The following is a 17,204-nucleotide window of genomic DNA, read 5'->3' as shown; positions in this document are numbered from 1 at the left end:
TAAAAATGCCCATTTAGTTTTTGTGTACTAACATTCTAATTTAAAGCCTTGGGGGACATGCAAACATTCTATAGTTTCCATCAGTGTCCTTGATTTCCTTAATATGAATGGGGACCTTTGTTAATTTTCACTTCTGTCCCTAAGTTGGTTTACTCTTTAGCATCTGATGCACAGACAGAGGGGTGTCACATTTGGACTTAGAGCCCGTAAAGAAATATTGCTACAAGAGGGCAAAAAATGTTGTTACTTAATTTCTTACTTAAAAATAAGGAAAACAGACATATTTTCAGTGCTTGTTGGAAATCCATTTCTTTAAAGCCTAAATCTGAGTCCTAGAAGGACGCCTTCATTGGATAATATCCAAGGCAATGGTATTTCTCAGCACCTCCAGATCTCATGGAAACCTGCAGCCAAATCTGAACTCAAAGCTGGCTGGGAGGCAAGAGGAAAGGGACGATATGTAAAGAAACACTTCAGAGAAAGAGGCATTTCCAGTTGACGTGGTAAGACATTCAGATTTAAATGGGGCAAGTCTTCTTTGCATAATAGGCACACACCTTTCATTTCGTATTTTGGCAGACTTCACCTCCAATGCCTTTTCCACACTAATCCTGCATGCAGAGAGCCATATCCCCCGGTAGCTTAAAACAGCTGACAGGCAGCCACAAAACCTGCTTTGCAGGTGGCAAAGTGAACAGCCTGGGGCAACAGCATCAGCAGAACTACTCTCTGCAGCGGGAGCGCTGGCCAAGGGGCAAGGAATCAGGACCACCCTGTGGGGGCTTGGCTGGCTCTTCGGCCCTCTCTCCAGTGCCACCTTCCCAACTCTTCTGGACTTGCTGTCCTTCTCCCTGCTGTATGCCTCTCCTCTGCCTTTCCCTCAGTGTTGTGCTCACTTGTTAGCTGAATGCCTTCTGAGAAAACCTACTCCACAGTGCTCAAGCCCCCGTGTTACCCTGCCTGCATTCATGTCTTTTCTCCCAACCCCTGTCCATATCCTGCTTGGATGTGAATCCTTTGAGGGTCCATGCCTTTCCTCCCACTCTGCCTGTACAGCACATGGCATGGTGGGGCCATTCCACATTACCACTGGTACATTAGCAAAATAAAACTGATTAATAATCCTAAACCCCTGCTGAGACCACCCTCCAGGTAGTACCCCAACACGGGTGAATCCAAACCTAATCTCTCATCTGCCAAATAATAGACAAGGAAGTCACAGTGACAAGGGATAGAGTGGTAGCTTTGGGGAGGTCACCAGTTCCCCGAAGCTTGCTATGGACTGAATAATGAAAAGAGAATACAGAGAGAATGGGCGCAAACGGGCAACCATTTAGCACCGTTCTCCAGAGAACTTCTAAATGCCCAGCACATGAGCCAGCACGGCCGCAAATCCCACAAGCCAGAAGGAGAAACGGAGGTACGGAGACCGGTCCCGCGTCGGCCCTGGAGACGGCACCTGCCGCGACACCCTCGCCAAGCGGGCAGGGGAGCTCCCTCCCGGGGATCACGACACGCCGGGCGCCGGCTCGCCCTCCCCCGCAGGGCTGCCCTCGCTCGGGCCGCCTGCAGGCACGGGCTCGGCGGAACGCTGCCTCCCCCGGGGCGGGCAAGAGCCGCCGGGCCGCTGCCCGCGGCCCCGGCTCGCTCACCCGCCTGGGGGACAGCCGCCGACGAAGGGCGGCTCCCGCAGTCCCCTACACGGCGAGCGCGCCCGGAGGCGGTCCCCCGCCCGCACCGCCGGGCCTTCCCCCCTCGGGACCCCCGCCGGCGGCGAGCGAAACCGCGGACTTACGTGGGGGCCGCGGGCGAGCGGCTCCCGGCGCGGCGGCGCGTTGGTCCCCATGGCGGCCGGCGGGTACACGGCGCTGAGCCGCTTCCCCGGCGGCTCTGCCGCTACCAACCCGGGGCCGCCGGGCCGCCGCGGGAGCGGCACCCGGTGCCGGGGCCACGCCGGGACCGCCCCGCGCCGCAAGCACCGCCTCTGCCCGCCGAGGGGCGTGGGCCGCGGTCGGCGGTGGAAGGCGCTGGAGGGGCGCGGGGTGCTGGGCTTCTGCCGGGACTGCCGGCTGTTATGGGACTAGCCCGCACCGAGTCGCGCTTGCAGTCGCCAGGCGTGCTGGGGGCCGCGGCGGTAGCGTTGATTTCGCAAAGGCCCTGCCGGGCAACGTGGGAAGCGGGCGTCTGAACTTAGGGTGCCCCGCGTTAAAACCGAAAAGGCGGTATTGCGTCCCAGTGTGCTACTGTGTCTCAGGGAGCCATCTCCCTGCTGGGTAGCGCCTGTGCACGCACAGCAGTTAGGAGAGGCAGGCAGCCTTACTGCTGCTAAGCCTACTCTGTGGATATTACCAGCTAGTATCAATGACACCTTGTGTTTTTAACATTGCCAAGACTACCCAGATCCATTCAGAACAACAGGAACCTGCTGCAGCTGTCCCCAAGGCAAGGAGCTTGGGAAGCTCGTATGGCACCTGCATCAAGCAAGCAAGTCTTCCAAGCACAGGTCTGGAAGACAGCTGCAGCCGGAACTTCAGAAGCCTGATTCCAGCTTCTTGCCTTCACATACACCATTTCAAGGCTGTGTCTTCCTATGGCTTATTTGCAGCTGTACCTCTGACCCCTTTCAGGTCCTGAGGCCTGCATGTTTGCCCTGTCCCAAGGGAGCCCTGCAGTCGCCCTTCTCACACAGGGCCCTGAGATGCTGTAGGCACCTGTGTGACCCCTGACTTTCAGGGTCAACCTTGGGGTACTTGCAGTTCTTTCCTAACCGGCTTTTGATTTCCGATATGTGGGCCTTAGTGTTTGCAGAGAAATTACTTGTCTCTAGCCATTATGTCCTTTCTTGCTTATTTTTCCTGAAACATACACATTCAATCTAACACAAAAATTTATAGCACCTCAGTAAGCAGGTCATTGCACAGCACCTGCAAATTTTACTGATTGGCTCTTCCTCTGTGACCAGTTTTACACCTATACACAAATGATTCAACAGTAGTGACCATGACTTATTGCTGGGAGTTTTTCTTAACTTGGGATCAACATGCTATGCTGATATCTGTTTTAATTCATCCCTCTATAGCCATGGCAGTTTATAATTTTTTGCATTCTGTTAGCACAGTGTGTTTCTAGCTGCCCATTTTATCCTGTTATATGTCTACAAGGCAGGCTGCTAAATAAAGCATCAGAAGAAAAGGAAACACAATAAAGCAGCAACAAAAGACTTCAAAAGAGTGGGCACTTGCAGAATCAGAGAACAAGGACATACTTTGTTAGTTTGCTGTGAACTGTATGTTGCAATATTTTTCCCCTGTTTTCCACATATTTACATATCTGTGTGAGTTTTCTTTCACAATGTATTTTAACTGAATTCTTTTGCTGTTCTGTGCTTTGTCTCAGAAAAATCTCATTTTTTCTGTCTGCAATGTAGTCTGAAACCCACAAGTGTTACACTGTTCTAGTGAAGTCACATCCTCCACACAGGTGTTTGCAGCTCTTACTGCTTCTCAGCATTGAAACATTCACTTAACAGATTTTTGTCTCCCAGGGCTGCATTATGCATGTGTATATGTGTTTGCACACACATAAACATACATGCAGGTACCTGTTTTTTAAACATGTTTGCCAGTTGTGAGAGATTTCAGAAAACAAGCTGTATTCAATTTCCTGTATCAGATACCTGGCTTCTAAAATTTCTCCATTCTTGACAAAAAAGGACGTTAGAGTTGGAGCTTGTTTTTTTTCCTGGGACTACATAGAAAGAAAAGCCCCAATTCCCTTGGGCTTCCCCAAGCCCAATTCCCTTCTTTCTGTACTCTTCCACTTTAGCAGATATTTGCCACCCAGCTTCTCCAAATCTTACTGGTCATTCATTTGTCTGGCATGGGACCTTTACTTCCTACTCTCCTGATGATTAATCCACTTCTAGAATGATGGACCTTTGTTTTGGATTAATGCTAATGTAAGTGCATTTATTTAACTCAGTTGTTCCTTTAGTACTCTATCATGTAGCACTGTGGAAAATTTAAGTCTGCCAGGAACTGTGTCTGCTGGGCCACTTCCGTGTTAGCTTTACCTTCCAGCATAAGGTCTCTGTCTTTTGCTTTTCCCAAAACTCTGCAAAAGCAGGAGCCCCAGAGTACGGGATGTCAGTCTGAGACATTCTTGAGTATGCTCTGAAAACTAACCTAACACCTTCAGACAAATGAGCACACTTGAGTGCTTGTAGGGACAGTCAAGTGTTCTTGTCCTGGTCACTTGTACTGTATGAGCTGTACTGGTACTTTCCCCAGCCTGCAGCAAAACGTGACCAGGCTTTGGAGGTGCAGTAAAGTACCCTCAAGTGTTTAAGGCTCTGCACCAAACTTGTATGAACAGCTCAGTGTTACGTGCCTTTGTCTTGGCTTCCCTAGCTGAAAGGTCACTGTTACTCTCAGCAGGCTCTACAGACATACCGAAGTGTAAGGCTATGCAGGAAGGGTGGCTGGGGGATGCATAAAGTGAACCTTCGACAAAGTCTTCCCTCACTATCCCTTGGATCAGAGCAGCAACAGGTCATTTCTGTGATATGTCCACCACTCCTTCTCTGCATAAATGACACACATAGTAGAGGGCTGTATTCTCCCTAATCTTGACTGGGCTTGTGAGTTACTTAAGGATGTACAAGTTATTTGGGTCTAACTGAGTGCCTATCTTCTCACACAAAAAGAGACCTTCAGATGCCACATCTGGCCTTGATTTTCTGGCCTCTCCTTTAGGGAACAAGTCTTGGTAAAACGTTGTTGCCCAATGTCCACTCAGTCTACAGTCTAAAAAATTATTACATTTTTAATAGCATTTTGATAAATTTTTATCAATTTTGCAGAAGTTTCAATTCCTCCCCCTCTTCCCTACATTTGATCAGACCAGTGGCTTGGGGATGGAGATAACCCCAGTGAACAGGGGTGTTCTTCTGAGGGACAGGCTGCATGGTGAACTCAAACTGTGTTGCTTGCATTGCTGGCCAGGTTGGGCAGCTGGCACACAGCTGACAGCAGCCTGGCTGTCTGGCAATGAGAAAGGAGAAAAAAAAGGTTTGCCTCTGCACAGTATGGAATATTAAAATGAGGGATAGTATAGTGATGTATAGAATATACACTGATGGCTTCAAACATCCATGCCTGTTCTCCACACTGCTCCACCGGCTTTTCCTATTGGAAGGCAGGTAGCACCAATCTTTCCCTGCTAATTTTGCCTGGACTTTCAACAACATCTTACAGGTTCACTTGACCTCCATTTTGCAGTTTATATAGTCTGGAGTCCTCTGCCCTGCCGAAGTGAGGAGGCATTGGCCATGGAGGAAACTGAAATGTGGACCTACCTGGAAGTTTTGCAGAAGGTGTTTTCTGCTCCTGTGTGGGAATTCAGAGCCATGAGCTGGTGTTGCAGGAAGTTGAGAGTAAATGTTAACTCCTCTGACCCCTTGTAGGATATACTTAACTTCTCTCTGCTTTGGGGCAAGGCGGGATAGAAGGCACTCTTCAAGCAATGTCTGATTAAACAATTAACCTTGCTATACTAGCTTTTCTTGTTCTACCCTCCTATTTGTCCCTTTATTTGCCTCCAGGCTGTTCCTGCGAAAATGGCATGTGAACAAAATCCACTCAGAAAAGAGCAGACACTCTTATGTAGTTCATGCGGGCTCAGTTACAAAAATGTCACTATAAACACTACACGAATTCAGTATAACAATTAGGACAGTGAAGTTACCAAAGGAGAAAGGAAGGGTCTGAACTTCCAGAATGACAGAAAAAGAGGTGGTTTCTACCAATCACTGCAGTGAGGGGCTGCGGACTCCTTAGGCTAGCTGGGGCCTTCTACTGGCCCTTCTCATCCCCTATGCAAGAGGCGGGCTAGACTGTCTGACAGGAGTGGAAAGGGGATCCTGGGCCCACAACAGTAGTGACTCTGCGTTGAGCGGGAGGTGAATGGGAAAACTCTGTTTGGAAAATTCCTAGGCTTGCAGGCTTAATAAGACACAGTATTCTGTTCAGATTCAAACAGATTATGAATATTATCTCTCTCATATTTAAAAAACCATCAAAGCTCCATCCAAAAGTCCAAGAGTGTTAACATGGTAAAGGCACTTGAGTTTCGATAGCTAGTGGCATACAGTGTGTTGAATAGTTAATACATTTAGTTAGCCACAACTCATTAAAAGTAAAATCAATAGCATCTGAAATATGATAGCATCTCTCTGCTACCAGGAGCAAAACATCACATTAATTTACATGTCCACAGAGTGTTCCAACACTCAGTGAAATCAGATCTTACTCATGAGTTAGGTTTTGGCTAAAAGTCCTCTGTTGTGACCCCAATAATGTGGCTATATGTAATAAGGTTCTGAGAGTAATTAATGGTTTAGTACATAATCTTGGCAGTACCAGAAGAAAGCATGTTTACTCCTGCTTTTCTAATTTCAAAAGTTTCAAGCTCTGCTGGGCCTGCAGGATCCTGCATAGGTGGAGTTCAAGGAAGTATTTGTAATAGTGGTTATCTTCTGACTGTTCAGACAGCATTGAACTACAATCCCTGCTATATTTTTGTGAAGCAGGAGTCTGGGAACACTAGGTTTGTATAGCTAAATATGTATGGAAGCAGGCTGGAGCTAGGTATCATTGGAGATGGCATGGGATGTTTACCCAGAAAACAAGGATGGCCCAACTGGTGTCCTGTACTAAAAAAGGGTCACATTTTGCTTACAGGTTTTTACCTGGGAAAATTGCAGATCCCCATATACCTGGTGACTCAGATTGACTCTTGCCCTGGTCCTAGAAAAGGCAAATGAGAGCAACAAATATTTTGAGGTAGTTGAGTGATTAGCTTAAGGAAAGCCATGTGGATTTCAAAGTTCTCTGAGGAGGCCTGTGACCATATGCAGGAGTCATGAGTTCTAATTAATCTTTCAGGAAACAGATCCATGTGACTGTTAGGCCAGCTTGCCCATGATTTTTGGTGAGAAAAAGCATGCAGAAAAGAGCACTTGGTTGTTACAGAGAGAACACCACTGTTAGAGGATGGTAGTCAGACACCTCTGCCCTTAACCAAACTTGGGGAAGATACCTTTACCTGCCTTCTACCTCACTGCTGTGATGGGGTTTAGCAGGGGAACCAGCTAAGATCCAGTACTTTCCAGTAAAACCCGGTTCTTCACAGAGTTGGCTGTTTATGAAAGGGGCAACATGGTCAGGTATCTGAGCATGACAGAGTTCTGGCTGGTGGTCTCAGAGCTACCTGTCAGGTCTTCCCTGACAGAGCAGTGAGAGGCACTGAGCATTCCTGTCACAAGTCTGAGAGAGGTGCCTGCTCTGAAGGTGGCTCACCCCTGTGGCAGCGTATGTCTAGGCTTGAAAGTTGCCCTGGGAAGATTTAGCCAGCTGCTCTGGTATGACCCTGTCCTTGGCCAGAGCAGGGGAAATGTGAGGTTTTCTTCCACAGCTGAAAATACCGGAACAGCAGAGGACAGCTAAGGATCAAGGTGTGCAGTTTTTTTGGTTCAGAGCAGATAGGCAAGAGAAAAAACATGATCCTGTCAGATAAAAACAGTGATCCAAATTCACATGGGTGTTTTCTCTGAAGAATGATGGTCGCTCCACAGTTAGCAACGAGCCTCCTCCCAGCCCTATCTGGAAAGTGTCATCCTGAGTAAACGCAGGCATAGACAGGAAACAGCCCTCCCTAGTCTCCTAATCTAGCTGTTTAACATTAAGTCCTTATTTCTTCTATGTGCATACACAGAAGGGTCCAAGTTATTGACGCCAGTGGATTTGTGCAGCTCCCAGCACTTGGGAACAATCAAAACACTTTTGCTTTGGTCCCAAATAGCAAACCAAGGAGCCCAAAGTTGGTCACAGGAGACTGAAAATGCGTTTCATGCATTACCAACAGTCAGAAAGCAGGCCTGTGGCTTCAACCCCCTGGTCTGTTGTCACTAAACAATGACTTCCTCATTGTTTGCAAGGAATGGTTTGGCCTCAGTTTGGCTGTTTGCTTATCAAGCACCATAGGAATGGATTTGTTTAAATGTCCAGGAGACTGGGGGAAAATCTGAAGGAAGGAGGACTTGGTTCTCTTCTTGTTAGAAGATATTCAGATTTACTTAAGTAAATTGGACATACCTAAGGCCATGAGCCTTGATGAGATGCACCCATGAGTGCTGAGGGAGCTGACAGATGTCATTGTGAGGCCACTCTTGATTATCTTTGAATGGTTGTGGTAATTGAGAGAGGTTCCTGAGGACTGGAGGAAAGCAAATGTCACTCCTGTCTTCAAAGAAGGCAAGGAGTACCCAGGGAACTACAGGCCAGTTAGCCTCATCTTGACTCCTGAGAGGGTGGAGAAACAACTAATCCTGGAAACTATTCATTCCTGGAAAGAAGGGATTAGGCAACATGGATTTACAAAGAGGAAGTCTTGCTTAATGAAGAAGCTGATAACCTTCTATAATGAAATGACTGGTTTGGTCGATGAGGGGAGAGCAGGTTGCCTACTTTGACTTTGGTAAGGCTTTTGACACTGTCTCCCATATGTCTCAGAGAAGCTGATGACGTGTGATGAGCAGACAGTGAGGTGGATTGAAACCTGGCTGAATGGCCAGGCCCAGAAGGTAGTGATCAGTGGCACGAAGTTTGAGGCCAATAGCTAGTGGTGCACCCTGGGGGTCAATGCTGGGTCCAATACTGTTTCAGCATCTTCCTTAATGATGATGGAATAGAGTGGACCCTCAGCAAGTTTCCTGATGACATCAAACTTGGAGGAGTGTCTGATACACCAGAGGGTCGTGCTGCTGTTTAGCAGTTCCTTGACCTCATACAGTTCAGCAAAGGGAAGTGCAAAGTCTTGCATCTGGGGAGGAATAACCCCATGCACCAATATATGCTTGAGGCCAACTGACTGGAAAGGAGCTTTGCAGAAAAGGATGGGGGTTCCTGGTGGACATCAAGTTGAACATGAAACAGCAATGTGCCCTTGTGGCAAAGTAGGAAGATGGTATCCTTGAGCTACATTAGGAATAGTGTTGCCAGCAGGCTGAGAGAGTGATCTTTCCCCTCTATTCAGCACTGGTAAGGTCACACCTGGAGCACTGTGTCAAGATCTGGGCTCCCCAGTACAAGAGAGATATGGAGCTACTGGAGAGAGTCCAGTGAAGGACCACAAAGATCATTAAGGGTCTGGACCATCTTTCATATGAAGAAAGGCTGAGAGAGCTGGTACTCTCTCAGAGAAGGCCCAGGGGCGATCTCATCAAAGTACACCAATATCTAATGGGAGTGTGTAAAGAAGAGGGAGTCAGGCTTTTTTCAGTGGTGCCCAGTGACTGGCAACGAGCACAAATTGAGACACAGGAGCTTCCCTCCAAACATCAGGAAACACTTTTTTACTGTAGGGGTGACTGAGCATTGCCACATGTTGGCCAGAGAGGTGGTGGAGTCTCCCTCCTTCAAGATTTTCAAAAGCCACCTGGACACGGTCCTGGCAACCAGCTTTAGGTGGCCCTGATCAAACAGGGGGGTTGGACCAGATGACCTCCAGAGATTTCTTCCAACCTCAGCCATTCTATAATTCTCTGATGTTGTAAAGTATTGAAGACATGCAAAAGATCCTACAGGTCAGGCACTGGCAGTTGAAAGCCATGAGGGATACTTAAAGGTCTCTAAAATGATATCAGACCTGTGTTTAAATGCCTGAACTATTCCTTGAGTGTGTCTTGGCAGTAACTTCTCCACAGAGCAAACCTGTTCCACTCAGAGCTGTACCTGTGGAAGGGCAGGGCCAGGATGTGGATCCTGTTGAAGAGGAAGAAGATATTTGACTTATACGTGTTGGCTCATTTGGTGTGTCAAATGACACATTGCAGAAATTCCTGCAGTTTTTTTCCCAAGCATGAACTTTTTACAGCATTGTTTATTTTATTATTTTTTTTTCTTGGTCAGGTTTTGATTCTATTGTTTGGCAGTTTGGATCCTTGTAGGGCCAGATATGTTTTTAGCTTTTATGGTGGCAAGGGACAATTTGAAACATATGGCCTCAAGTATCAAGGTAGAACATTTCTGGGAGCCTAAATTCCTTTATAGATCTGGGCCTTGCTGCTTGATACTTCAAAGGTGAAGATTACAGTCTTGGCAGCTCTGAGCCAAGTGCCTGGGACTTCGTGCTTTTGGAAAGAAGGTCTGGGCCAGGAGACTTTGACAGAAAAAGTTGAAATCAGGGCTGGTCACTGGTGTCTTTAAGCTGAGGGTCTAGGCCTGGAGTCCATTTGGGATTTGGGGTTGTCATGGTTTAACCCCAGCTGGCAACTAAGCACCACACAGCTGCTCGCTCACTCCCCCCCGTGGGATGGGAGACAGAATCAGAAGGGTAAAAAAGTGAGAAAACTCAGACATTGAGATAAGGACAGTTTAGGCAAAAGCCATGTGCTTAAGCAAAGCAGAACAAGGAACTCATTCACCACTTCCCATCAGCAGGCAGGTGTTCAGCCATCTCCAGGAAATCAGGGCTCCATCACACGTAATGGTCACTTGGGAAGAAAAATGCCATAACTCCAAATGTTCCGCCCTTCCTTCTTCTTCCCCCAGCTTTATATACTGGGTGTGATGTCATGGAATACCCCTTTGGCCAGTTGGGGTCAGCTGTCCTGGCTGAGTCCCCTCCCAACTCCTTGTGCCCCTCCAGCCTTCTTGCTGGCTGGGCATGAGAAGCTGAAAAATCCTTGAAGTAGTCTAAACGCTACTTAGAAACAACTAAAAACATCAGTATGTTATCAACATTATTCTCATACTAAATCCAAAACATAATGCTATACCAGCTACTAGAAACAAAATTAACTCTATCCCAGCCAAACCAGGACAGGGATGTGCTGAAAAAAACCCTTCACTGATGAGAGGAAATTTTCAGGATTGTGCTACTGTTGCCTACAGACACACAATCTTTCCATCCTAGATCACCTGCCATCTCATCCTGCCTGTTTCTGACTATAAGCTAGACTAATATGGAAAGCTACTGGAACAAATACCATTGTACTGGATTCTTCTCTGTGGAGAAATTTAGATCTTTTATTTGGGCTTTTTCCTGGTGCAGACTACGATTGACAGGACAGCCTTGCTTTCATGACCATTTTTTACTGTTGGATCAGTCCCCAAAACAGAAGGCCTAATTCTCCCATCAGAGTTTAAGTGAGGATCTGAAATGTGTGGGATCTGAAATGTACTGGATCTACACCTCCAACAGATCTTTGAGAATCTATGGGTGAGAAAACAAGCCCTAGATGATGCAGATTTCCTGTATATAATGGATAGAGTAGGCATATTTGTTGGCATCATGCAGAAGGGGGACATATAATAGAGCCAAACTCAAAGGAGTATTTGTTAAGCAAGTTTTCCTTTAAAGACAGAAAGGCAGAGCCATCTTCTTGCATTAAGTGCAAGGGGAGCAACACTGATTATACTGTGTGAGAGCAGCCCTGAAGGTGAGTTCATACTTTAAGTTTGAGATAAACAGGGGACAGAGCAGGTCTTTCAGTTCTTGGCAAAAGCATTTGCAATGAGCTGTGTGGCTGACACTCTTCTACAAAGAAAAGACAAAACTTGCATACATATTAAGGGTAACTTGCATACATATTAAGTTTTTTGAGTTCATCTCAAGAAAAAGTGAGGTCTCTGCTTACTTCAGCACTTTTGCTCATCCAAGGTTACAGGATGCTGTACCAGCAAAGTGCTTTGGCAACAGTGCAGCTCTGTGAGTAAACTTGTCATACACTCATATCACTTTTGCTGCAAGGGCAAGATGTGGTATCCCAATAAAAGCCCAGGCCTGTGAGACAGCTGAACCCCTCCGGTGGTATTTGTGAGCGCTGCTTTGTTAATACTGTTCTTTGGCACACTCCTGCCCTTCAGAGCTCTGTTGATAGAGGTGGTGGTCTGAAGCTTCCTTCTGGGTCCTTCCTGTGCAGGCCTATGTCAGAAACTGACAGTACAGCTCCTCACTGCAGCATTTCAGTCCAGTGTTTTCATTGTCCTCTCCAGAACCTCTGCTGAAACCTGTTCCTGAGGCAGAATTGAAGAAACCCTAGCTCTGCAGCTGAGATGCTCTGTGGTTATGCGCTGCTGAGCTGAGGGAGATCTTATGCATCTGTGCTACAGAGAGACAGGAAGGGTCTAAAGGACATTCTGGTTTATGTTCTGTCCTCACTGGATTTTTAGTCCAAGCGAGGACCCTAGAAAACGCCTTTCTTCAGGTGAGGCCAGCAGGCCTCGTGTAGATGGAGGGTTTAGGAAGCAGAGATGTAGGGTATGTGACACCTCTTCACAAATTCTGCAGTGAAGGCCTACCTCATTGATTTCACCAAGCTTTTCTGACATTCATTTCTGTACAGACCCAAACACAGAGACTCCTGAGGTAAATCTGGCTCTAAGCCTTCAGAAGAGACTCTTTTCCCAGTGCCCCAGGGTGTCCATCTTCATAATTATCATGCATACTTCTAGAAAGGATAAGAAAGCATGTGTAGAGTGCAAAAGTTTCAAGCATTCCTGGCACTAAACCTATTGAAAAGTTTTAGTGCTTCATATGTTTTGCAATTACTCATGTATGGGCTTTCTGGTATCTGAAAAGTTTTTGAAAATGTTTTATTCTTTGTATTTCAATGACCCCAAAACAGCCAAACTGAAATACATCATAATGGAGGAAAATAAATCACCTTTGAGAGAGTAGTCTAGAACATTTCAGACTGAAAGAAGTTTTGTTTGAGCAAGTTATGCACAGTGAAGAAAGCCAGAGGTGCTGAAACACATAGTAGGCCTAGCTGAATTCTTCTCAGCCTAGTTTTGAAAGCCTTTTTTAACAGTTAGGTCTTGCTGAATTTTAGTTGAGGGAGGGCAACTTTTTAAAGCTACTTTGGCACTTAAAATATAGAAAGACACCACTGGGTTTTTTGAATATGCATTGGAAGGTATTGAGATTCAGAACTCCCCTTCCCTCTAGTACCTAGCCAATTGGGATCTAACTCAACCAAAACCTTCCTCCATCCATAGACACTGCAGTGTATTTGAGAAGCTGACTGTGTGATGTCCAGCTTTGTCCTGAAGCAGAGAGCTCTGAGGCTGTTAAACTGACAGTACAGTCATTCTGGACTTCAGCCCTGGCTGAAGGTAGGGAAAGTATTAACAAATCTGCAGGAGGGCTGGGAGGACTCTGGGACTTGGCACCATCTGTGTGCACTGTTGCCTCTTCCTCTGTGTCAGAGGACTTTCAGGTGTGGCATGTCATGGCACAGCAGGAAGTAGAGCATGGTGAGCAGCACTTCTTTTGCTTCCTTCTCCCCTTTAGGTCACACAGTTGTTTTAACAAAGGGGTACAGTTCTGATACCAAACCCCAACTCCACCCTCTTGGGTGTGTAGTCCCACAGCAGCACTGTGCTTAGCAAACTGCTGCTATATATTTTGTAGCCAGTCTAATGGCATAGAGAAAAAGGCAGGGGGTGGTGTTGTGCTTGTACTCCTTGCATATGACTGGCTTTTTTTAGGGCTCTGTTTAAGCTGCAAAACTTAAGGGGCCATAGTTCTGTCAATGAAGGAGCAGCAAAGGATAAGCACAGCTTTGCTCTATGGCAAAAATCTGCAGTCAGGGAGAAAAAGCTGTAATACTTGTGTGAGAATGGCATGCCTAGCACCCAAACAATGCAAGATTGTCAGTATTTGGCTAAAATCTGTAGCACATAATAGCTGACACAGACCAGTCTTTCCCTTCTTGAAAAATACAGATGAGAACAAGTCAAAAATAGCTCACAGAACTTGCCTCAAACATTCAGGAGTGAGCAGGTCAAAGGGCAGGGCTGTGATCAGATGTCCTGCTTTGGCTGCTGGTGATCAGGTAACTTCCAGCCACTTCTCCATCAGACCTGGTATGTCCACCACCACTACGTAAGTGGCTGTTCTTTGGCATAGCCAATCCATATGACCCAGTTAAGACACATTTAAGCTAACCCTAGATCACTGTGACACCCATCTGTAGGCATTTGCACATGCAAGTTGTGCTGGCCAGATGGAATGAGTAGAAGTCTTTTGAATTTAACTACTTGAATTTAAGCATATACTTATTCCCTACTGAAATCAGTGTGGAGTGAACCCACATCTTGCTATTTTGCTGACTGTTGTTGCTCACTCATCTTCATTCTAGTTATACTGTTAAGCCTCTCTTATTTGAGAGAGCTTTGAAAAGCTACAGTGTGTGAACACCTTACAAATTTAATTCTGTATGCCTTTCTCAGTCCTTAGGAGTTCTTCTCCTAAGGCCATTTGATGACTGTAGGATGTGGCTTTTGAAAACCACAGACAAGAAAGTATGGGCATAACATTCCTTTATTCATGCAATTTTATCAGTGTGTTCACAGGGAAGAATGTATTGGTAGATGATATCACTCATGTCAGAATTAATAGCAGTATTTTATACCTATAGACACTTTTATAAACATAGAACATTTAATACTTAAGCCCAAGATTCTCAGTTGTTGAAGCTAATGGAACATCTGTTGAATAAATCTCCCAGGTGACTCAACACAAAGAACTGTTCCACACACTTCTATAGGTGATGCTGTACTCTTCTCCCTGCAACACCCCACTCCAAGTCCTGAAAGTCCCTTTCCATTTCAAATGGAAAAATAATTCACTCCTGAACCCAAATTTGCTTAAGTAATTAATCATGACCATGTGAGCAGGATATACTAGCTTTTTGTTGGAAAGAAATGAATGCTACTTCTTCAAGACAGGTGAAAAGGAGTCATTTCATTCCCTTCCACCTCCTAGATCCACTGACACTAGAAACTTCCTTCTATTTATATTTTATTTACCTAGTCTCCAGGGACTTAAGTTTTATTTTCCCCAAAGATGTCAACAGAAAATTACTTACTTTTCCTTTTCAGCAGAGACCCAGCTGATCTGTACCTGAATGTTTGTTGTTAGTCATTCAATACCTTAATCAAGGTAGGCTGTGTTTGTTCTTTAACCTGTGTCTCTTTCAGTACATCTTTCAGAAGCAGTCAGGAGAGTATTACATCCTCTAACAGAGATCAGGAGGGATTTTCCCTCTAGAAATTAAGAAAATCTAAAATACATGTGTCAAAATCCTCTATTACCTTTTTGGGGAATAAGAGAATAAAAATAAAGTATCTGGGGTTCTCTCTGCTTTTCCTTGCTCTCTTTCAGTTAATTTGAGCCCAGTTTCTTTTTGGGAGGAGAAACACAAATACATTTCCTGAGACTGCAAGGACCCTATGATCTAAGGAGACTGTCAGAGAAAACCTGTGCTGTATCCTGAAAGTCTGCATACCTACATTTGCAAGAACAAGGGAGTCTTTCAGTGATTCTATAATGGACTGAGCTTAGGGACGGTTAGGAAGGCCATGAACATCTTACTATGGCCTTTTGCGGGGAAAGATTGCCTCTGTGAAATGCTGTGTGACAGGATAAGGTGGGGACATCTCTGTCAGTACGAAGTGCTCTGTAACTAGTCACAACAGCTGGTTTAGTGCAGTAAAACTGGTGCAAAGCAACAGGGGAAGTACTCACATGCGTCAGCTGTGTTGTCTCACTCTGTGAAGCTTCATGGTGTGTTTTATTCAGGTCTTGCCAAATAGACTGTGCTAGGATGTGAGAAGTCAAAGTGGAGCTGAGTTGTGAAAGGACCAAGAAGAGCTGTAGACAGATGTCCAGAATTCATCTGCAGCAGCAATGAAGAGACCAGGAAGAAGCGATTTTAATTAGAGAAAGCCAAGTCCCCCTTATATTGGCTAGCTCTGGCACTGTTACCTCTTTCTTGACATGGCTGAACACAGCTCAGCGTAGGCTAATGGGGTCTTCCTGGGAGAGGTCACCATATCTCTTTGTCTCACTGCTATGGGTACAGCATTTGAAGCCAACGTAGGTATTATGACACATCAAGGTAAACATGGCCTCCCCAGAAGATCAAAGGACAGGTTATGGACAGGAAGGCCAGGTATCAAGGGAAGCTGTAGGCAAGTTCACCTAAATCAAGCTGAGTCTTTCACATTGGGGAAATTTGGGTTGGGCTTGGGAGGGGCTGCTTCCAAGGATAGTCACCAAGAAGCACAGTGTTGTCAGTGTTAGAAGTCTAAGTGCCAGTCTCATGGTACTTGGTGTCTGAATTTGGACTTTAAAGAAGCAGCAAAATGAATTTGTAGCTCTTGGAACTGGGATATGAGAAATGTTCTTTGAAGGTAAGGGGAAAGATGAGACCTAAAAGGACTCAAAACAATAATAATAATAATAAAAAAATCTGACTGGGATTGGCATTTCTGTGATCCTATTCTGTTTGTGTCCCTGGGTGACTAATCCTCATTTCCTATCCATATGTTCCAGGCTTGAATGAAGCAAATGTTAACCTGAAAGAGAAAATAACAATCCACATGCTGGACCTTTGGACCTCTGACACATATACTTTTGATATGGAAGAAACATCATGCAGTCTAGGTGGACAACAGCTCTGTTCATTGGCAGAATGATGAGGCTCAGAGCCTAGTATGCTGAGAGGTGCAGCTTGCTATGGGACTTGCATACTGACAGTGGACTAACTCAAGCATTTTTCTAATGCTGCTTCTTTGGTCTGCCAGTCCAAGGTTTTGTTCCAACTCCAGCTGCAAGCACTGCACAACAGGAAAGCTGCAGTGATACTGGTTCAGGGTTTGGACGATGTTTCTCTGTGGAACAATGTGTGCTTGGAGGTGATGGTCTGTAAGGCCTTGGGTTTTTTCCTCAGCACCTTCCTACTGTTTCCAGGACAGTTAATGAGCAAAGCAGTGATGGAACTGTGGAGATATGTGATAAATTCAGCTCTCCTGAGGAACTGGGACTGGCAAAAAAGAACTGTCACTTTATCTTTTAGTAAAGCAGAGTGCTTCATGAAAAAACCCTGCATTCAAGCCTGTGGAGGCATTTGCTTGCTTAGCATGTGCTAAAAACTGTAATACATTGATGCAATAAATGGTTTCCTCCTCCATAAAATTTCTTTTCCTTGACGTTTTTCAGATGGGTACTTACCTCTATCTTTTTCACATTGATTAGTCAGTCCCACTTGCAAATGTAGAGCTATATTTGTTTTCCATTCTGGGTTTTACTGGTCTTATATTTCTGAAGGTGATGATGGTGTCCTGTGGTGCAAG

General features: G+C 45.6%; 2 protein-coding genes across 2 annotated transcripts in view; one reads left to right on the top strand and one right to left on the bottom strand.

The window, feature by feature from the left end:
* Positions 1-1,920, bottom strand: part of GNE (glucosamine (UDP-N-acetyl)-2-epimerase/N-acetylmannosamine kinase) — a 34,875-nt gene extending 32,955 nt beyond the window's left edge. Inside the window, exon 1 of the mRNA XM_075020956.1 lies at positions 1,796-1,920. Coding sequence (XP_074877057.1) covers positions 1,796-1,846 — 51 coding nt within the window. The 5' untranslated portion in view covers positions 1,847-1,920. The remainder of the gene's footprint in view (positions 1-1,795) is intronic.
* CLTA (clathrin light chain A) overlaps positions 1-16,772 on the top strand; it is a 69,516-nt gene extending 52,744 nt beyond the window's left edge. The window contains exon 5 of the mRNA XM_075020972.1: positions 16,405-16,772. Within this exon, the coding sequence (XP_074877073.1) occupies positions 16,405-16,414 (10 nt within the window). The 3' untranslated portion in view covers positions 16,415-16,772. The remainder of the gene's footprint in view (positions 1-16,404) is intronic.
* Positions 16,773-17,204: the final 432 nt, after the last annotated feature.

Source organism: Buteo buteo, chromosome Z (genome assembly GCF_964188355.1).
Source record: "Buteo buteo chromosome Z, bButBut1.hap1.1, whole genome shotgun sequence".
Classification (NCBI taxonomy): Eukaryota; Metazoa; Chordata; class Aves; order Accipitriformes; family Accipitridae; genus Buteo; species Buteo buteo.
Note: the sequence above shows the minus strand (reverse complement) of the source record. Positions and strands in the feature narration are given on the sequence as shown.